The 22,709-nt window shown below is 38.4% G+C and overlaps 1 protein-coding gene across 1 annotated transcript in view; it reads right to left on the bottom strand.

Moving 5' to 3' along the window:
- Positions 1-20,770, bottom strand: part of TFEC (transcription factor EC) — a 92,408-nt gene extending 71,638 nt beyond the window's left edge. The window contains exon 1 of the mRNA XM_064507499.1: positions 20,570-20,770. Coding sequence (XP_064363569.1) covers positions 20,570-20,770 — 201 coding nt within the window. The remainder of the gene's footprint in view (positions 1-20,569) is intronic.
- Positions 20,771-22,709: the final 1,939 nt, after the last annotated feature.

Below are 22,709 nucleotides of genomic sequence, written 5' to 3'. Positions count from 1 at the left end.
ACTAATTCCGCATATGTAATTCTGCTGCCACAGATACCCACATTCCAAACACGTGACCCTGGAAAATTAGGAATTTGGAATAATAATTTGGGGGCACAAAACAGAAGTTGCACATTTAGAACAAAGCCAATTCACAATTAGGTGTATGCTTTTTTTAAAAGTAGTTCCACTACAGGCAGTGTCAGTAACCTTAGCTCCTCATAGTCACTGCTAGGTGGCTGTGAACTGTGAAATCAATGTCAGAGCTTGAAAAGCAGGAAGCTAACGAAAAGATGTAAAACTGGGTCCTCAGAGAATATGCTGAGATTCAATATGCACATACAAGCAGTCCTTTAAGAATGTAGCCACTGAAATAAAAGGAAAACAGCAGTTACAGAGAACATGACTTGGTTATTTTTAATCATAATTTTAGGTACCTAAGTAATATCCAGCTAAATAATTATTATTTTTAGAGATACCGGTTGGTCTTTAACATTATACTGCAGTCATGAGTGTGCTTAATAAAGCTGTAACTAAGTAATGTTATCCTTGAATTACACTGAACAGATATTGTAGTGAGTGAGTGAAATGACGAAGTTCAAGCCAGAAAAATAAAATGCAGATTTTTCAATAGATCTAAAAATTAGCAGTGTTTTAGCACTTCAGGTGATCTGACTGTTAATCTCCATCCGCAGAGAACAGAAACCCAATATCCTTCAAGCAACCAGGTCAAAAGAACAGTTCAATAATTACAGGAGTCTTATATAAGAATCTGTAAAACACCCAGGAGTATAGAGTAGTTGAAGAAGGAAAGTTTGTTTATAGATTTCATTTTTCTGCTGCAAGAATCTAAATAAACCCAAGATGGTGATTTATTCCCTATACAGATACATAGTCCAAAATAGAAAGTTATTAATAACAGTTTAATGAAACTAATTGTATTTTACATATGTATTCAGAACCACTCAAGCTCCATCTTCAGGTGAATGCTGTGTAAAATATTTCTAGTCTAAACAAGATACTATCAATGACCTCACTTTTTAGACTGACCTGTTGACTTGACTAATGCAAAACTCATCATCCATGAATTCATACTGGTTAAGCATTCACTTTCAAACTTCATTTCATAATTTACTTTAGCATCAAAACTAAGATGATAATAGAGAGTTCTCTGAATTAATTTATTTTTACATCATCATGATCATGCATAAAATACACATTTCACACCCTTTGACTTGACTTTTTCTCATTAAATAGACCAAACGTGATTTAAGCAGTCAAGATATTGAGTCATTTCTCTTCAAAGAACAGTAATTTTTTAATATCTGAAAATGAAGATAATTCGTAGAAATAAGAAAATGTTATCTAACTGTATCTAACTGTAAAGTGAAAATGTACCTTGAGTCAGTGGGGCAGATTTGGGCTTGTTGATAACAGTATATAAAAATATATATTCCAAAGGCAATCAAATTGTAAATTCCAAAGGTTAAAAGACTCCCAAAGATTTATTCTTTAAAGGGGTAAAGATTTCTCCCAATTCCATCAGTTTTGGAAAAACTAGCCTGTGATTTATGAATTCCTTGATTTTGCTACATATACCATACACGAGGGGAAACCCTCTATGCTGTATTATCAGAAGGCATGTTGAAGAATTACTTCTTTGGCTAGAGGAGTTTAAGAGGAGCTTTGGACCTCTGGGATCTAACTTCAGAGAGCTGCTCGTGGAAGAATATTCACAGCTCAGCATGTGAATGCTTTCTCCCCCTGGTTTCTCCTCTGTCTCATCTGAAGAAAGCAGCTGACACAACTACTTATAACGCAGCTAGGTCAAGAGAATGATGCTTCACTCCCTTGAACCAGGTCTTGCTATTTAAAGCAGATATGAAATTCTGCTTTTCTGACTTTGTCCCCAGAGATCAAAGGACTACTTCTGGGTCAAGAGAGCAGAGAACTTACAGTCTCCATGTAACAAAATTAACAAGTTTTAATTTCTAAATATCCATTTTCCGCACTGAAGGACCCAATCAGAAATATTTTGAACAGGGTCCTAGTCTTTTAGGAAGACTTCACTATTGCAGACTCGTTTCAGAACACCCCAGAACCATCAGTCTGCCTGGAAACAGGCACCCATCACTCCAGTTTTGCTGAAGACCTGCTCAGTAACGCCCAAAAAGGAAAGGAGGAGTCCTACATGTAATGGTAAGATGGATTTGCATGTTACTGCCATTGGAGTTTTATATAACCCCAGTCAACTGCCTTCCAAAATCAGACAATGGTCCTTGAAGAGCTGAGAACAGTTCTTTATTCCAGGTATAGCTCCTATCACTTTTTAGTGTAGGAAACCAAGACATTGCCAACACTTGAACAAACTTGCTACTTAAATATCTGCCTTGAATGTTTACTGCCATCCTCTCTGCTTATTCCTGTATTGCTGGACTTGACATTGAAACTTTAAAAGTCTAAGGTGTACTTTTGTCAATAAAGTCCTTTTTAGCTGTAAGGCCCTAAGGAAATTGTTCACTACATGTCTGTATAATGCTTTGCATGCTGTGGCCCTGATCTGGTTGAAGAAACCAAAGTTAACCAATAACATCTGACAACAAGCTCTTTCAGCCCTGGCTGAGGCTTCTGCTATTCCTGTCATTGCTGAAGTCAACACCAATCCCTTATGACTTCAGTAGGAGTGGGCCAATGCAGAATCCTTTCAGAAGTCCCATTATGTCCCAGTAATCAGGAAGAACAGAAATTCGTGTGTGAATAGGCTTATTGCAGCTTACCGATTAATATCTAACTCCTAATTCAGAACACTTTAATAAAAGGACCTCCAAGAGTGTTGGCATAAGATGTACTTGTACTAGACATGCAGTACAGCAAAGAACAGAATTAAGGGTTGATATCCAAAAAGAGCAATTGCTTTGAATTTGAAGAAAAGGGCAAGCAGTAACAAAATCACTTGGAGAAAAGGTGCTTGACTAGATTCTTAACTGTATGTAAATACAGGTTATGTTGCCCCTACCGAAGCCTGACTATCTGATCCCTGTATGAATTATGCATCATTAGGCTAAAAATGCCTATTTTTCCAAAGGGGGTAACAAATTAAATACCTTCTCAGTAATAAGATAAATGAGATACACTAAGGACTATATGAACCTTTCTTCTTAAATTCTTCATGTAAAATGCTGCAGTCCAAAGTTATGTCTGCTAAATACAGCAAGAATATGACATGGTTCTGAAACTAGTCACTCTAAAGCTTCTTTCTTCTTTCAGTGATGTGGTTCAGAAACTGAGCTTTTTCCCTGGCAATTGCATCTTATTTTTAGATCCTCTCTTTTAGCTAATAAGCAGTATATCTTATTATAACAGTGGTGAAAGCCTACCATCCTGCTCTTTAAAATATTGTAATTGATTAGGAATTTTACCTGAATCATAATTACAAGATTTGGTAGTATTATTATTAATATTATTTACTTTTCCACATTAGAGGAGCTTGTGACATTTTCCACAAACTTCCTGCAATGCACAGTACTCTGATGAAGTAAGTGAGGCACCTCAAGTTTTCAGAGAAAAAGGACATCTATTTTCATTCCTGGAACATTGTAAGGATAGCAACTAACTACAAAACCCAGCTCAAAATTCTACACACAAGTCAAAAGCATTGATTTGTTACACTGCCTTAACAACCTGCAGTACAAAAATAGATACAGATGATCAGCCTCAAAATGACTGTGCACTGAAGAAATATGATAAATAAAATATATCAACCCTCATCCCATCACAATGTTACATATATGCAGTATAATTTGAATGTTGCATATAATTAAGCTGCTCCATGAAGACTGAAACTAATACAGTACTGTTTCCTATGGATTTGTGTTATATTTCCCTCAAAACTTACTTTCACAGGACTGTCAATTCCCTCATTTTGGACTCTTCCTCATAGCCACTGCACTGCACCTTCCAGCGTGCTTTCATATGCCCTGTTTGGACAGCGAGCTGGTGGCACAACGTGCTATTAGTCAGGGCACCTACGAGCCAGTAGGCCAGCACACGCATGCTGCCGTTGCTCACGCAGGTGCATGTGGGGCTGCATGATAAAGGGCTTTCCTGCTCTGCACTGCAATTTATACTTCTTTCCCTTACCCACCTGTGGATTTTTGTAGCATATAAAGGAACTTCGGTCAAAAATGGCCTGCAGGTTCAGGAGTTATTGAGATGGTAGGATAGAAAGGTTGATGATGGGCAAACAGAAGGCAACTGCAATCACAAAATGCAGCATTTCTTTAGGAAGCTATGTTAAAAATGATCAAATATTGCTGCCTAGGAAAAATGAGGTATGTCACTTTCAAACTGAACCTCTTGAAACACTGCTTTACTAGGAGACAAATTCAATAGTTTCTCATTTATTTAACACAATGTAATCTGAGAAGTCACCACAGACATTTTCCTGTGGAAGATAAGAGTAGAAAAACTGGAGTTACATATTATATTTCCTTACAAAAATGAAAATTAAAAACACTTCTAAAATGTGATTTTATAGAAATTCAGGGTATGTCCCAAAATTACAAAACTCTCATCTGTTTTCAGGGCAGTTATGGAATCGGCTTGATGTCTTTTGAACTGCAGAAAAGCTACAAGATACAAGACCACATATCTACAGCAATATGAAGGCAAGATGATACAGAAATAATACTTTTTAAGCAAATATAATTGATTTGGAAAACGAATGCATTTTTTCGTAAAGGGCAGAATTCTTGTGGATGCAACTCTGTAATGTTAACATTAGCTTCAACTAATGAACAAGAGGAGGTGAGATTGAGAATATAAATTCAGTGCTTTTAATATGTAACAATAGTAGCCAGGAAAGGTAGAAAAGGTTTTAGGCAAGTGGTATGTGTAGGAAAAAAAAGAAAGAGAGGGACAAAATCACTGGAAAAGCACTGTAAATAAATCTGAATATATCTGATTCAGAAATGTAAAGCTGATGCAGAAAAACAGTGGAGAAGAATCACAAAAAGTTGAAAAACAGATATGAATCAATCAACACTAAACTGGATTTTCAACCCAGTGAGTGGAAGCTCCGATCTTTTTGACTGTTAAAAATTTATGAAGTATTAGGATTTGTTCAAAGATGTAATCAGTGCCTTGCGTGATCTAATTTCTGACTAATATCTAATAATGGAAATTACAGTGGCTTACTTAATGAAAGGCATTGCATTAAACATGTATATTATAATTTCTTTAAGTCTTGAAGAACACCATTTAATATATCACCTAGGAAAATTCCCTTTTCACTGAGAGGCTGTTTCTGAAAGAACTAACATGCATGATGAACTTAAGAGCTGTAAAGAAAGCCAGTGAACCGAATGGCTGCATACAGCCAACAATGGTAGCAGGAAAACTGCATGAGAGTCTAAGAGTATGCTTATTTTCAGAGGAACTTAATAAAACTATAAAGAAAATCCACTTTCATCTTCCAGCTGTGAAAGAAATAACTGTAGAAAGAAATAATTGGTAGCGCAGTTGAGGTTAACTACATGAATGTTGTTGACACAACACAGAGATTTAGGTATTAGTGTTGAACGACAAAAATTATAGATTCATGTTTGATGCATAATTTGGCACTCATTAATTAACTGAAGTCTTGGAGATTGCATTTCTAAGTCATGTAGACACTTTTGAGAATCTCAGCTTTTTGTGCCTCAGGAACGGATTTATGAGTTTAATTTTGGATGTCTATCTTCTATAACAATAAACAGTGAGTCAGTTCTGGCCACTTGCTTTCTTTTTTTAAATTAAAGAATGAGTGTAGCAAAAACTGTATTGCCACCACCTCCACAGCAACTGTATAGCACTTGTTTGTTTGACTACCAGGTGCTATGTTTAAGGGAATCTTTATTGCTATAATGAAACTGATGATGATCCATTCAGAACAGCCAGAGAATTAGAGCTCTAGCTAACAAATGTTTGGGGGCTCTAATTGGCTGATCATATACACGTTTACGGTGTCTTATACAATGGCGCCCTTTCACTGAAACAGCTTTGATTTTTATATATACTCTCACACATCCACACATACACACAAAATGTGTAGATGTATTCATGTGTAAATATATATACTTACATTTTCAGTAATACTGAATAATGAGGAATAAAAAATGACTGGCAAGAGCTTATCCCTTCTAATAGAGATTCTCCTTTTATTATTTTTTATTTTTTCAGAATACAGTCTGGTTAAACCTCTTTTCTTCCAAATATGAGCTCTATGGAGAAGTGTTTTAGTATTGTTTTTTGAATCAATGGGCATAATGCAGAGAAAGAGGTTTCTATCTGCAGAGGAGCATCACATTTTTAGAAGCAATACTGCTGTTATCACAAGAGTGGCCCATTAACTGTGGCGATAACTAGCACAGCAGTGAGGGAATCACTTCTGAAATGTCATCAGCATTTCTTTTGCTAGGAAATGTGCTTAAAATAGCTCTGTACGCATGGAGACCTGACTTGGTATAAAGATTTCAAATAAGGGTACAGGAAAGTTTGGGGTTTTCTTTTTTTCCTTTTATGTATCTTCAATTTTATTCTCACAGACACAAGATTTTAGAGGGCTGGGTTACCCTTAAGTTTTATTACCTAGGATCCAAAAGAGTACAAGCACATTTTTTAAATAATACTTTCAATACAAATCAGCAGAGTTCAGAGATCAGATAAAGTCTGTTTGTTGAAATATCACTGGCTGGAATGCTTTCAAAATCTTTTCAGTTATTTTTCTCTTTAAACACAGAAAGATTCTTTTTCTTGTAACCCTAAAAATGCTGCTTTTCTAGACCCAAATCAAAGCTCAGTAAAGTCAAATTGTTTTCAATGGGCTTTGGAATAGGTTCCAGGTCTTTCAGCTTGCAGATAGCAGTTTTTAGCCAGCCTGCAGGGAAGCTGTTTGTTTTGTTGTAGAGCTACTATAGAAAAAAAAAATAAAAAAAAAAGTGTGTATATATAGTGAGTACTCTAGATAATCAACACACAGCTTCTAGTGTTAAGTATTTTGTATTAGATATTGAAAGGCACCACGTTTACAAGTTGTCCTTGCCCGGTCTCCTACTTCTACCAGTGGTCAGCACCAGAGGTTGTAGCAGACATCTCTAAGATGAGCTTACAGTTGGGTAGGTCACAGACATCTATATCACTATCCTAAAGTGTGAGCTTTAGTATCCCACAGTCATTTGTGGAGCAGTATTTTTGTAACAGGTGCCGATCCTCCTGTGAAGGAAGGAAGTAGGTACTACTGACTTAAAGGCTCTTGTTCATCCGGATATAAGAGAAGTGGACTCAGTCTCTGGAGGATCATCTGGGTTGCAAGAAGAGTGGCTCAGTGGTTACATCCTACACAAAGACTTCAAAGCGTCAGGTTCAATTTCCTACCTGAACAGGGGTTCCCTGGATAATTTTGAGCAATTCATCACAAGTAACATTCATCTCTAGAAGAAAAGTGTCTAGTCTAAGCAAAGAAAATGTCTATCTTTTAGACGATGGTAAGAAAAAGGACCTCCAGAAAGTGATTATCTTTCTCCTAAGATAGACTGATAAAGGCAGAACAACCTTGTTCTTGGGAGACACCTGTTACCACTGATCACAGAAGGGGACTTGGACAAATTTAATTAGATGTCTAATATTTACATGGCTAAAAAGCTAGGTCTGCTTGGGAAACTGTAGAAGCTAAGCTTTATATTTTGAGGAGCTGAAGCTGTGTCTCTGTGTCTCAGGTTTTCACCTGTAAAATGTGACACCTTCCTTACAGTGAGACAGTGAGAGGTAAAACTTTAAAGTTTACATGATGCCTGTGCAATATGTCAGTGAGGCCAGACTATTACTTAAGATAAATGGACAGAAAAGTATTCCAGAGGCAATGAACCCTAATCCCCAAAAGATATGAACTGAATGTTTTTACTCTGTTGTTACTGTTCAAAGACTCTATATGAAGTTTTGATTGTCCATATATTGGTCTGAAATCACAGTGCACAGAGCAAGTGTTCAGAATCAAGTATCTCATTCTGGAACTAGTTTTGCTATCATTGCTACTTATAAATTTTGGTCAAATAACTAGCTCAGATTATTTGCAGTGTTCATGTGACAGCCAAAAATATCCCTAGATAGAAATAAGCAATAATAATTATCACAATTTTATCCCATGTAATGTAAAGCAGATGACAGATATGTAGTATTACCAGGTGTGTCTTTTTTTGCTCTGCTTTTTCCAGTGTTTTTCTCTCTGCCTGATTTTTCATCTCTTCTTTGCTCCCTTTCTCTGTTTTGATCTCCTTAGATGTTTACTCTGACTTCCAACATTACTTTTTATCATTTCTCTTCCTCTCAGGCACTGTTTTTTCTGGTATTAGTGATATTACTGGAAAATGTAGTTCTGAGAATTATAGTTGTTACTAACGTGCTCCTGGAACAGCTCCCCTATTGTGGTCTGTATCCAGCTTGATTTCAAAAGATTGATCATGGGGATTCCAAGGGTATAATACTGAATATGCACTGTCAGCATGATAAAGGCTACAGGGTCTACCCTATAAAACCAAAAGAAAAATTGGAATAATGGAAAGAATAAAGCTTTCATATAGAAATTCTAAATTAACTGTTTTTCCAAATATTCTTTTAGTCAAGGATAAAAATTATCTCCAAACCCATTAAGTCAGTGGGCATTTTTCTTTTAATTTCTATGATTTTTGAACAAGGCTCTGTGTAGATATTGGGTAAATTAACCATCTGTGTCCTTGAACAACTTGCTTTAGGCAAACAAATGTACTTGTTTAGGTATCTGAAATCAAAGGGGTGGTCTTTGTCCTGGGTGGTCTTTATCCCTGTTTTCAATCATAGGCAATTAATCCAGCATTGTGTGCATATCTTCTGAGGAATTCTTCTTTAAAATCATAGCCTTTTACAAAGTTCTCAAATCCAAAACATCACCTAAAACTGCCACAGTTTCTAGTTATCTACAAAAGGCCAAATGGAATATATGAAACAAAATAGCTCCTAGGTTTGAATCTTGTATGCCTTAATGGCCTTGAACTAAATTCTACAGTGCAGTTACTTAACCTACAGGCAAAGTTTCATAATGGGAATACTGAGAGACCTGTACCTATAACCAGTACTACTGGGCACCAGTATAATATTTCATTTACACTTCTCACAAAACAATTTTTGTTAATCTTGCTGCATGAATGAAAAATCTCATCCCATAGTCTCCAATTCACTACCCTCATGAACTCATAAAAAGGTCTTTTAACCACTGCTGTGATTTTCAAGTGGAAATAATAAAATGACAAGAGTTAAATATTAATATTCAGTTCTTGCATTGTGCCTTTCTTTGATACCAATTACAACTTGAACTTCACAAAACTCAGAAAGACTGCAGACTTCACTCAATTAGCAGTAATAGGATTAAAACATAGCTGAACTGAAGTTTTAAACAGCAAAAAAAACCCTTGGCAAATGTACACTACATGTACCAAACTAGTCTCAAAATAAATATGCAGTCCTGGGTGAAATAAGTGGAATGCCAGAGGTGTGGGGGTTACTGTGGAGGGGGGGGTGGTTTTGTGTTTGTTTGTTTTTGCTTTCTTGACAACCTCTGCAGTTTGCGTGGCTTTGAAAATTATGATGGCTGTAGAATAATGGTAATTTTTCTTCCTTTAGGCTTATGGACACAAGAAAAAGTTGTTGTTATTCACAACAGGTATTCTCCTTTGAAGAGCACCAAAGCAACTTTTGTCTGTTACATTTTTATCCATTACTAAATTTGTCTATGGTTCTATCCCATGGACAGAAATTATTGCATTCAAATAGCCATATCCTGAGAAAGGAAAAATATGCCCATTTACAGAGAGAAAGAGCCACGGGAGCTAAAGCTGTGTGTCTGCTCTGCAGATCTGAACACCTGGCGACTGATTCTCCTTGTGGAAGAGAATTCTTGTGTTACTTCATCCCTGTTGACTTGTTTTTGTTTTACTTTGTACCCACACTGGATGGGCAAGGCATTACTTCATTTTCAGTACCTTTTGGGTCTGCCTCAACAGCTTGTGATAGAGCTCCCCAAACTGGAGAGGCTTTAAGTTTCAGGGAGCACATTTTAATTCTGAGAGAAAATGGAAACGTCCTAAAATTCCCTCTGAGAGGTCAAAAACTGCCTGATCTCAGATACAAACACCAGTTTGTATCCTTCTCTCAGAGACAAATACAAAAGGTTTACATCAGGTTTTGCTCATCAAAAACTCATATAGCAGGACTTTCGAAGAATAGCAACAAAATTGCAGATCCAGGTGTGAGTCAGGTGAAAGTGACTCCAGTAGCTTTTTTTTTTCATTATTATTTTCTTCCAACTAGTGGAGAAAGCAAAGCCAGTATCAGCTCTCGGATTCTATTGTCAATAACCATGTGCTTCATTCCTGGAAAAATGCACTTCAGACAATACCTGAGAATGACTGAATGACCTTTTGCAGAACAGCACAAACACTGGTAGAGGAAGATACTACAGAGATTTGGAAATGAGCATCATTGGCTGCCTAATTCCCAAATCTGGCCCTAATTCTATGATAGATAGGAACTCCACAACAGAAAAGAAGGAAGAGTAGTTTCACAGATGAAGCTGACTACCCAGCATGATTGTTGAAGGCTGCTTTGCATTCAAGAAGCCTATTAATGAAACATTTTCAGGAGAGTGGATATGATAACAACCAATATGAGGAAAGGCCGTGTTATCAAGATCACAATGTACCAGAGATCAACAAGGCTTTAGAAGAAACAGGGTTGATGATAAAAGGAACAGGAACACCAGGAAGGAGATGCAGAGAGATATGACAGCTCATATGGGGATATATATTCTGCTCTGCCACCAATGGCAGCATTCCAGAGAACCAAGGAAATGGTCCGTTTATCTCCAAACCTTCAAAATTAGCCACAAAATATACAACCTCACAAATCAGATTACTTCAGCCTATGCTGTTTTGCTGGACTGAAGGTAACCACAGATAAATCATGACACCTTGCCACTATTTTGGTCATATTTCAATCTGATTTCAACTACCCGTAGAGGTTACCTAGTTTCCTCTCTTTTGAATTTCTTTGCCCCTCACTTCAAGAAGAAAAGTTAACCTAAACTGAACTGATCTAGAAAATTGCAGGGATTTGGTTCAGCTTTTGTAGCATACATTTCTAATGTCCTGCTTCTGATATAGTATTATTTTCCAAAGTTTTTAAGTGCTAACCTCCAAAGGTCCTAGATCTTTGCACAGAAAAATAATGTACAAAAGCCCTGAATGAAGCTAACCCATGACTCAGAACCTAACTCACGTGACTCAGAAAGTAGATGGGCCATTTAATTAGACATGAACACCTGCCTTATGGCCAAAAAGCACCAAACTTTGGGGGATCACTGGAAATAGTTTTGAATGCAAGTGCAGAGATGCAGTACCACCATCTCAGAGGTAGGAAATGGTAGCTGATGCAACAGAGTTCTCATTTGACACAGCTGGATCACAGCATAGCCCAGAGACCTTGGCACATCCAGAGCAGGACCAACATCATGACACCAGGGCTTTCTGGTAAAGTTTAATTTGAAATGCCTCCTTTAGAAAGCAGAGAGTCACCATAATCACTGGTTCAGATCTGTCCAGATACAGAACTGACAAACACATGAAAATGTCAGGCTATAGGATGTGATCCGGACTGATTTTGAACACGTAAATCCCACTTTGGTGGGAAGGGGAGAAGAAGGAGTGGAGAAACACACAACACAGAGACTCCAGCCATTTAGAAATGGTTGTCATTCTTTATAAAGATTAAGAGACTTGTAGCTCTTGAAAACTACATTGCTATATTAATCCAAAGGCCAGCCATTATACAAGTGATCAGGATATAGGCTTCCAGACACTGCACTTGTGATCAGAGCCTTGACCTAAAGGAACTCTTATTTCCATGCTGGATTTTTTCTGGCTCCCGCTATGGCTGTGCTGCATGGCAAATAGGCAATGTTTGATTACAAAAATCTTTAGAAAGAATTTGAGAATGAAAAGAGCAATAAATGAGAGGTTGAAGAGCTGTCTCAAGTTAAGGTTTGATCTCCTGCAATGGCCAGTTTATTTGTATATCAGAAGAGGATAACACTATGAGTATTTCTTGAAATAAGAAAGCTTTTAGAGATTAGAGTCAAACTGTTGGACAACTCGCAGATCTGATTTGCTTAAGGACATCTCCACAAACTGTAGAGCAAATGAGCTAAGGCTTACCAAATAATGCATGAGGACACAAGGTTTCTTATTTTTAATGTATTAATACAGTTGAAAATAAATATTCCTGCTTTTTCTAGGGAGGTAAGGGAACCATAAACACTACAGGGACTGTGCCCCTAGCATCTAGTGATTTACCTGTTTTTTATAAAAGTCAGCACCAGTTTGAAGTCACAAGAAGAAAACCAACCACTGTTAACATGATTACTTTTTTCCTCTGTTATGCCTGGGTCCAGACTATGCCATCAGATTCTCACTTTTATGCACAATATTAAATTCAGACATAAATGTCAGTTAAAAGAAAGAAACCATTTCTGTTGGATCTTTATAACAACTAACAGCTTCTTCCCTTATTTTTTCTTTTTTTTAAACTCAGCAACAATTCTTCTATCCAAAGTAGCAACTAATTGCCCTGACAATTAAATGGTATTGCCACAGCACAGCCTTTATGCATTTGTCCTAATAAATGTCAGATGAAGCTCAACTGGTCACTTCAGCTGATGCTAATTTAGGCTGAATACTGCCAGCTATTCAGAGAGAGAATTTGTGCTTTAAATAAGATTAATCTCAAAAGTGAAGTGTGGGTTTCCTTTTCCATATAATAAAGGCCATTGGTTATTCATTAAATCTGAATTATAGGTTTAACAAACACTTGCATAAGAATCATTAATATCATCTGTTATATAATTACTAATGCAGTGCATAATACTTAATATCTCAACAGTCAGTTCGCTTCAAAATTCAATTACTATAGCCCTTGTCACAAAGAATCACACTGCTGTTTCAAAGCTCATTTTTCCCCAGTGACCCCTCAGCTATTTATTACTACATTTGGACTCTAACTCCCATCTTGATTCTTGCCTTTCCACTGAAGTCAATAGGAAGCTTCAAGCCCTGCAATGCTGCTAATTCTGGGCCAGCATTTCAAAAAGTGCTGATCTGCTTTGCAAGTCTATGGAGCTGGTTCATTTTGTCTGTTGTAGGAGACAAGAAACTGCACTTCCTTCCATTAACGTTGTATAAACCTGCACACCCCCAAGGTAGGGCCAGCAGTGTTTGCACTATCATTCTCTACTTCACAATTGCAAAACAGTTTTTAACTCCAGATGGGACCTGATAATATTTCCCATTAAAAAATATTGGCTGATCTCTTCCTTGCAAATGGGATCTGTACCCACTTGCACCATGCATTTTGAAAGATATACTGAACAGCACTTGTTTGTCAGAAGAAAAATTTTACAGAACCCTTGCAAACTATGCTTTTACTCATAAAATTGTTGTGCCTAGGAACGTCTCTGGGCACTGGAGCCAGGGAGCCATGGAAAAGCCCACATTTACGTCAGTAATTTATTTTAGCCTCTACTTCAGCCTCTACTTTAGCACAACTATTTGCAAAATGCCAATTAGAAACTGTCCCCAGACCTCATAAATTCCAAACCTTTCTGAAGGAAAGCACTAGCTGTCATGGGCCAAAACTGTGCCAGGAACTCTTCTAAGAGACCCTGAGAGGATAATTTCAGTGCCTGGAAATGTTCTGGGCATTCTTAAATTCTCCAGTGTAGACAGACATTTCACTGTTGCCCAAGACTCTGAGCTGAGAATACATGGGAAGAAATCAAGAGATGCTGTGATAAAAGCATGACTATTTTCCTTCTCAGACCTGTCTTCCCACATTTTGGTCTCCTCCATACAAAGAATCACAACATGCTTTAGACCAAATCATGCTAACAGGAAACAGCTTCAAATCCTTAGAAAACTGTTACCTCTGAGTAAGTGATTCTAATTTTGAGTCGAAGTGATCCAGCATTTTTAACGCTCTCTTCAAATGATGCAGGTGATGAACATACTGAACTTACCCTCAGTATCACAGACATCAGTGTAGAGAAAGTGCTAGTTTTGGTGATTTCCATGTTATGGGAATTATTGCACAGAAGTAGGTCAACAGCTGTGCTCAGATGTGAAGAGGTGAGTGAAAGGGCAGACGTAGCAAAAACAAAAAGGTCTAAAAAATGGCAAAAAATGAAGTATATGGGAGGAAGAATGGAGACTGTGGACTTTATAAACTGTAAGGTTACAAAGATGAAGTCAGTGAAGTTTGAAAAGGAGAAGAAAAGAAGAGATATTATAGATGTCTACAAAATAATGAGTGAGCCTGAGGATCTCACACAGATCTCTCTACTTATTTCCCACTTACCCATATCTTTTGCTCTCCATTCTGCTCCTCCTCTTTCCAGATCTTCCAAAATATATTTTGCTCTTCTTCCAATTTCCCTCTTTCCTCTTGTTTCTGATCCCATCACCTCACTTCCCCCTTTCCTTTTCTCTGTATGCTTTCTTATGATGTAGATATCAATATCAAATATAAGGATTTTATTAATATCAATAATAAATATACAGGTTGTCCATAAAACTAAAAAGTAATGAATTTCAAATGACTGCCATGAAAAAATCTATGTGAATGCAGCAAACATACAGGCATCTGTGCTGCTAGAAACTGTTCAGCAAACAGTTTGGGAAGACTTAAAAAGCATAATAACCTCAATTACTTTATTTCTGGTAATTAAATTTTAACCCTTCTGCATCAGCTCATAAACTAATTTGCAAGTGGAATCAACAAGATTTGAGACTTCTATCCTTTTTCTGAAGCAAAAGGCAGAAGGGAATTCATTTGACTTGTGTGTACGAGAAAATGAAGATGCCTACATCCAAGCTAATTATCTAGACTCTCTTTTCAGTAAACAGAGATAAAGAGGGTACAAACCATCTTACTTGAAAGTAAATGCCTAACATAAGCCAGATAAAACCCACTGACTACAAAAAGTGGCTGAGGTAGTTCAGATTTAGACACATATCAAGATAGAGCATATCCCAAGGAAGGCATTCTGAAGCAGAGTATTCAATTATATGGATCACTGCTCTATTCTAGTGTAAGTATCCTTATGTTGCTGTGTACTGCTAACATATCATTTATACGGGACCTGTTGCCTCCAGCAAAGCCCCAATAAGACATTACAGACAATATAGATGAGATGTATACATGTGTTTGACAAGGATGTTCTTGGATATGTAGTGCACCTTCCTTGCATTCGAATGAGCTATTTGTGTGTGAGTAGCAAGACGCTGCCATTCTGTTCTTTCTTTTCCTAATCAAGATAGCCATAACAATTCTGGAAAGAACAGACACATGACAGCTGGATAGACTTTGGCAGCCACGGGCAAAAGAGATTATGCACGTATCCACCAAAAGGCAAATCTGGTTTAGAATGTGTATGTACTCTTATATCAAATGTAGGGTGTCACTGCTACTAATAGCGGACTTCAGAAAGAAGAGGAAGTGGAAAACAGTCATTGTAGCTGATATTGGGTAAATGAGACTCCCCTACATAGAAGATATAAGACAGGCAACACAGGACTTCTACATATAACAAATATTTGTTAAAGAATACTGTAAGAAAGCCATGACTTTCCTTCTTGCAGTGTCTGGACTAGACCTGTTCTGTATTTAAACATAAAAAGTTGCCTACTAAAAAGTTCTAAAAGAGTAAGTATTAAGATAAAACCCCAGAAGCTTTAAAACACCTATTTTGAAAGAGGTGTAGCTATTTATAGAAATGCTTGTGAGAAGCTTACCTCCCAGCCTCATCAGTGCCCCAGGTCATTGTATTTGCAGGGTGTTATTCTCACCAGCCACTCTTACAGAATTTGAGATCATAGCAGGGTATGTCGTAGGGTATGTATGGGTATGTAGAGGACAGGGGTATATAATAAGGCATGTAGATCGTAGTAATATTTTTAAATGGTTAACAGGCAGACCTTTATGTGGAGCTTTCTCCAGTAGATGAGGCAAGCATCACTCCCAGCCTCACTGGGAGTTATGTGAAAGTGTTTAGCAAACATCTACCTTGTAGGTGCCTGGAGTCAGTGAAATGATTCTTGCCCAAAGAATCCAGCTTCCAGCCACCACTTTGTGTGCCTTTGCTGTGCGTACGGGGCAGCCTCTTTCCAGTCTTTCGGTATCTCTGTAGGTGCTGGTGGATTTTCAGCAGGTCACCCTTAAACCTCATTTAACACTAGTTTTCAGTTGATCAAGCCTCCAGACTACTAAGTGCTCCTCAAATTTACAGATTCCCAGGTCAAAGTCCCCCACCTTGTCACAGACTGGGCTGATACAGCTTTTCTTTTTCTGGAGGTAAAATTTTGTTTACTTCATATTAAAATACGTATGATTTACTTGTGCACACGTTGTGAAAAGACCCATGCTATTCTATGCTGGCAACATTTTTCTACACTCTGCTCTTCTCTGCTGCTCCAGTAATGAGGTCACTTACACAGGTAAGCTGTTTTCACTAGTTGATAATATATTTTTATGTAGCACTGGCCCAAGAACTCATTCCATGTCCAAAGGACAACATCCAGCCCAGCAATGACCCCCCATTTCCAAGTCCATTTTCAAATCTGTCAGTTATTTAGTCAACTAATCCAATTATTGCATGGCAAGTTTATTAATCAAACACCTTGAGGAAGTCTGACTATATTATATTAACATTTTTACCACTACCAGCCAAACCTGAATTCTGATCAAAACAGATACAAAGTTAGCTTGACAAGATCAATTTTCCATAAGCCACATCATTGTTCTTTCATTCTTTATTATGTGAGTCCCATATCAGGCATTCTTTTCCTATTAAGCATGAATAACCTATTAATGCTTTTAAAATACTAACATAATAAGAGCTTTCTTCCAGTCTTAACACCTTCTTGCCAGGCAATATATCTTGTTTTGAAGTTTTGTATTTTAATGATTATTATTGTTTTTAGCAAAGATAATTACAGTACAGTGTTGTTCCTTTTGCCTAAAAAGTTTGAATGCTCTTTACAAAGTATTTGCACAAGCCTGAATTTGCTCACACACAATCTATCATTGACAGCAAAGAAGCATGCCATGGAGAAGGGAGAGGCTAGAGAAGGAATATATACATTAAATAATTTAACTTTCCACCTCAGTGTATCCATCAAAGGTTGTGGGAGGGTACAAGGTAAGTGAAATATTAAATAATGATTTTGCTTTGATTGATTGCCTAAAGAAGAAAGGACACTGAAATTTCCACCAACATTGATATGTAATAAAAGCCATTCTTAAAGAAAATAAATTTTATTTCAAAAAATGTTCTTTGTCACTATCTGAATTTTGACCAAGATAATGGAACACTCTTACGAAAAGGGCAACAGGTTTCTATCACAGAGAGTTAGAACCTGACTTTCACCCACTGACTGAAGGATAGCGTTTCTCACCACACAGTGCCCTTCACCTCATCTGGCATTCATTCAGGGGCAGAAGTCACACATTCTGAGTCACAAATACCACCTCCTACATTGCTCTGGATTTTCTTTCAATTCTCCAATCCAGACATTTGCTAAAGCCAAAGTCACTTAGCTCATAAGACCTACAAATAATGCAAGAGAAAATCCAGTAGCTTTTTTATTGCCTTTCTATGGGTTGACCTGCCTTCTGGGAGAGTAAAGATGATTCTCCTTGATCAGCACAGAAGGTAATCTGGACCCAAGTTTTGTGCCACAAAAAAGAGGCCTCAGCATGAGTCATATTCTGAACTCTGTTTCTTAGACCTTTGCCAATGTTTTTCTAAAATAGTAAATTCGAACCCTTTCTTCCTACCTTCCCAAATCCTTGATCTCAAATATAGTGTTCTCAATGCTATTTTATGGTACTTCTTCACTCAAGATGGATTCCTCATTAGTGCTGACTCTGGGTTAGGAAAAATAGCATTAAGATTTTTTATCATTTTACTATTGTGCAAATTTGATACACTTGTCAACACCAGAACCTTTGTGAATGCAGAGAAAATGCAGGACTTTCAGAAAAGCGTAATGATCTGTCGTTCATTCTGTATACCCTGAGTTCCCACCTTGGCCTTTATATCCCCAAGGAGATTTGCAATTCTTCTTCACAACAAATCCCTTTTCAGCTGCCAGACACACAGTCCACAGCGAACAGATTGGCTTTGCTGTAAAGCCCCTGGTACAAAACTTACTCAATCTGAGGTCTGGCTAGTGAGCAACAAGGGTCAGTCCTTGAAGGTTTTCTGGCTGCCCACAACTGGGTGAGAAGAAATGTCTAGAAGTCACCCTGTCTGTAGAAATCCAGCTTAAAGCATTGCTACTTAATGATGGATTGGGCATGATTTCTTGTCTAAAACTGAATCCTGAAACCTGTCTTTGAAAAATTCTTCTGATGACCTGATCTTCCCTGAGATCTTTTGGAGATGTTGCTTCCTGCCTACTCTGATTTCTGCACAAGAATATTTTTGTTTTTCTATTTTTTCTACTTCTGGTATTCCTCTCTAGTAATGTATGGCTTTCTATGTCTTTTTCATCATTATTTCTTTACTTTTTTTTCCCCTCTCCTCTTATTTAGCTTTTCCCCATTTTTCCCCAGTCCATTTCACCTCGATGCCACTTCCTTCACCATTTCCCACTTTATACTTTCTCTTTCCCATCCCCCCTTGCTTTCCTTTCCTTCACTCCCCTATTCCTTTTTCTTCAACTTTTCCCACATCCCCCTCCCTTGTGATTTCCAGCCTGCAAGGAAGTGCTATCCCCACAGCCTCTTCAGTTCCCTTTGATCACCTGCTAGCCGCTGTGGGAGCACCTCCTCCAGCAGCACTGCCTGCTCCAGTCAACTCAGAGTCAGCAAAGAAGCTAAGAGGGAATTGCCTTCCAACAGGAGTCTGGGGAGGGTTAGTGCCACCCTGCAAGATGAAGCAGCCGCTCAGTTTGCCAAAGCAAGGAAATTGGCAAGAAGATATGGTGCCAGCCACATGCCGCCTCATTTATTTTCCTCCAATTAAAGGCAGCCTGTAGGGAAAGTAGCATGCCAGTATAGTGCACTGGTGTACTGACCCCTCTGAGTGCTTGTTAGCACTCACCATACTCAGCATTTCCTCTCACTGATTGATAGAATGATATATGTGTGTATGGCAGAGAGCAGATTTATTACAGCACATTAGCCAGACAGGCAGACAAATGCCCACAGGGGCAGAAAAGCTGTAAGGAATAAATACAAACTTTATTATTTTTCTTAAAATGCTTTTCCCCAGGCTACAGTGCAGAATACCGGAGGAGCAGGAGAGCAGAGGGAGCCCAGAAGAGAGAGGGAACGGCAAGAACTGGAGGAAAAGTTTATTAGCAGTTAAAAAATTTAAAGTATTCATTGCTGGATTCGGAGTTTGGATAGTAACTGAATCTCTGCTTATCTTTTTCTTTTCCTTCCCACTGCTAAATGAGAAAGAAAGGGTCAAGATATCACGTATCAAACTATCAGGTGTAACATTTCTGAAATGGCTATTTGGTTACTCTACTCACTGCAGTTTAGCTTTCCTCAGTTTAATAAATTAGAAACAAACTAGTATCAGTCTTTATCAACAGCTGCCACCATGTGGTATCTGAAATACCACAGTTATTTCCCATTTGAATAGAGAGAAATATGGTGGCATCATCTGATATGTTCAGCAATTGTTTTTCAAACAGTGAGTTTTGTAATGCACAGCCAGCAACAGATAACCTGAGCGATGAGCCGCTGCTCTGCAACCCCAGCAGACCCAGCTGGGACAAAGGAGCTGTGTGATATTGCCTCCAACCCCTGCGTACAGAACGGTCACCACCCTGCCAAACTGCTTGTCCACTGCCCATCCTTGGGGCAGGGAGTTCAGAGAAGAGCCGAAGGCTTCCCAAAGCTGTCAACAGCCATGGAGAAAAACTGTAGTCCCAAACGGATGATCCTAACAGCTGCCGGGCACAGGTTTGCCAGCAAGCAGTCCTCCCCTCTCTCCCCGCATGATGAGAACCTGCACCTGCAGCCCCAGGGTGAGAGACACCCCTGCAGCTGCAAGGCCCCTGCCCCTTCCTGCCACAGCTGGACCTCAGCCTGTCTGGCGCCAGAAAATGTCACGTAATGTGGAAAGAAAACTCCAGAGCCATTCCACTGTCCAAAGGGTAGATGGACTGTATGTTGTCAGATTTAGCTCATTAGACAGTTGTGCCAAGATTATTGATTCGACTAGCATGTTTTGATGCAGAATGAGCACAAGAAGTTGTTAGTCAATATCCCAATACCCGCTTGACCCCTGCATGTGGTTTTTGGGGGAAATGAGTTTAACAGCTTTACCCCTCACCCCCCTCCTGGAGTTGAGTTAGATGAACTTCAAATGAGGTAATTATGTTACAATTAAGAATAGCTTTCTGCAGATAACACAGCATTCTGAAGTCTATTTTGTAAATGTTGGTAATATAGGTACCTCTGAGATTGCTGGAGCTTTGTCTGATGAAAAGCGTGTTCCCACTGGAAAAAATCCATTGAAGCCAGGATACTGTGAAATTGGTATCTGACACTGTGAATAATGTGCATGGGTTTCTTCTTGAGGGTGCTTGTCTGTCCACTCTTGATCCTGTAGCTTTCCTCTGAGCTGAAACTGTAGTCCAGTCAGTGCCTGCAACATTGCTTTATTTCTTCCCTTTCCACTATTAGCAGAGCTGAAAAAATCACTATAAAACACACACACACACACACACACAAAATAGAAGCATCAATTTAATTTCTTGCACAATGTAACTCTAGTATTGCAAGAGAAAAAAACTCCTTAAATATAAAGCCAAATTAATATTATGGTTATAGAGCACCCATAAGGACACAATCCCTAACACACTACTGAAAAAAAAAAAAAAAAAAAAAAAAAAAAAAAGATGAGAAGAAACAGTTGGCATTCAGTTAACAATCGTGTTTGGAGGTTTTTGACTGACTTTGTTATTCCAAGGGAAGCCAGGTACCAGTCTCTTGGGATTAGGTACAAAGGCAAGAAAAAAGTGGACATGTATGAATCTCAAAGGTGACTGCTGGGTTAATAAAACAGTCTGTTTTCTGTTCACCCACTCTTCCTCTCAGTGTGCAAGTACATTAAAATATGTCAAAAGGAAAGCCATTTGCTGGGGAGAAATAATTCAGCTAAAAGTCAAAATTTCCAGCTGGTGTATTGCCTTGGTGTGTGCAAGCGCACTAACAAAGTGACCCACACATCTCACTGGATGAAAGTTGGTATCCTCATTAAAGCAGAAACAAACACTTGAAAATAGGAACTATAGGAGCTGGGAAAAAAAAAAAAAAAAAAAAAAAAAAAAAAAAAACACCACAATTGATATGAGAAAGAAACCTTTATTTTTCCCCATTCTGTCTCCTACTTGTTCTATAGTGGATACAATATACATGTAAGTAACCTCTTGAAAAGTAATGAAGGTAAAACTGATTCTGCATGCAGTAGCCATTCTAGTTTTCTGGAGGAATTGGGTTGCTAACAGCCGTCTACATTAATATTCTGTGTTTAGAAGAAGAAATATTTTCACAGTCCGGTTTCTAAACAGTCATATGAAACGTAAAGACTTGATCCTCAGAAAGGTAACCATTTCAAAAGTGAATATTTCTGAGGAAGAAAACATATCAGAATTATTCATGTGAGAAAGGGCTTGTAATATAAACTGATCCAGCCCTTTAAAATAACAGCACGCTGGCTTATACTGTCTTTGCCCCAAGGAGACACGGAATGGAGGCTTGAACACCATCCCTATGTCACCCCTATAGTAAGTATTTTTTGTAATACGTAAGACATGAGAAATCAGATCTCCAGTGGCTTGGCCTGAACCATGTCAAGAAGTACTGATAAACAGAAAGCAAAATGAGGGAAGTGGTACAATGTGCTGTGAGCTGGCCTTTTGTTTATTAGTGCAAACTTAAACGATATTAATTGCTACATGGTTTTCTGGGGGGGTGGGGGGGAAGTAAAGGGTTTTGCAAAATCTGGTATATAAAGCAATTGTTTAATCATGAATTGTCTGAACCACAGAATCACAGCATGACTGAGGTTGGAAAGGCACGTCTGGACATCATCTGTTCCAACCCCCCTACTCAAAGCAGGGTCAACTGAAGCAGATTGCTCAGGGCCATGTCCAGTGAAAGTTTGAACATTTCCAAGCATGGAGACTCCACAGCTACTCCAGGCAACCTGTTCCAGTGTTTGACCACCATCACGATAAAAAGTGTTTTTTCATATGTTTAAGTGGAATTTCTTATATTTCAGTTTGTGCCCATTGCCTCTCGTCCTCTCACTGGGCACCACTGGCTCTGTCTTCTTTACCCCTTCAATCAGGTATTAATACAGTTATTTATTTATACAGAGTAAGATCACCCCAGAGCCATCCCTTCTCCAGGCTGAACAGACATAGCTCTCGCAGCGTCTCCACCCTGGGCAGGTGCTCCAAAACCCTAGACATCTTCACTGCCCTTCACTGTGTGTGCTCTGGGAGGTCCATGTCTCTCCTGCCCTGGGCAACCCAGCCCTGGGCCCAGCACTCCAGCTGTGGCCTCCACAGCGCTGAGGAGAGGGGAAG

Source organism: Dromaius novaehollandiae, chromosome 1 (genome assembly GCF_036370855.1).
Source record: "Dromaius novaehollandiae isolate bDroNov1 chromosome 1, bDroNov1.hap1, whole genome shotgun sequence".
NCBI lineage: Eukaryota > Metazoa > Chordata > Aves > Casuariiformes > Dromaiidae > Dromaius > Dromaius novaehollandiae.
This window is presented reverse-complemented; position numbering and strand designations above follow the sequence as displayed.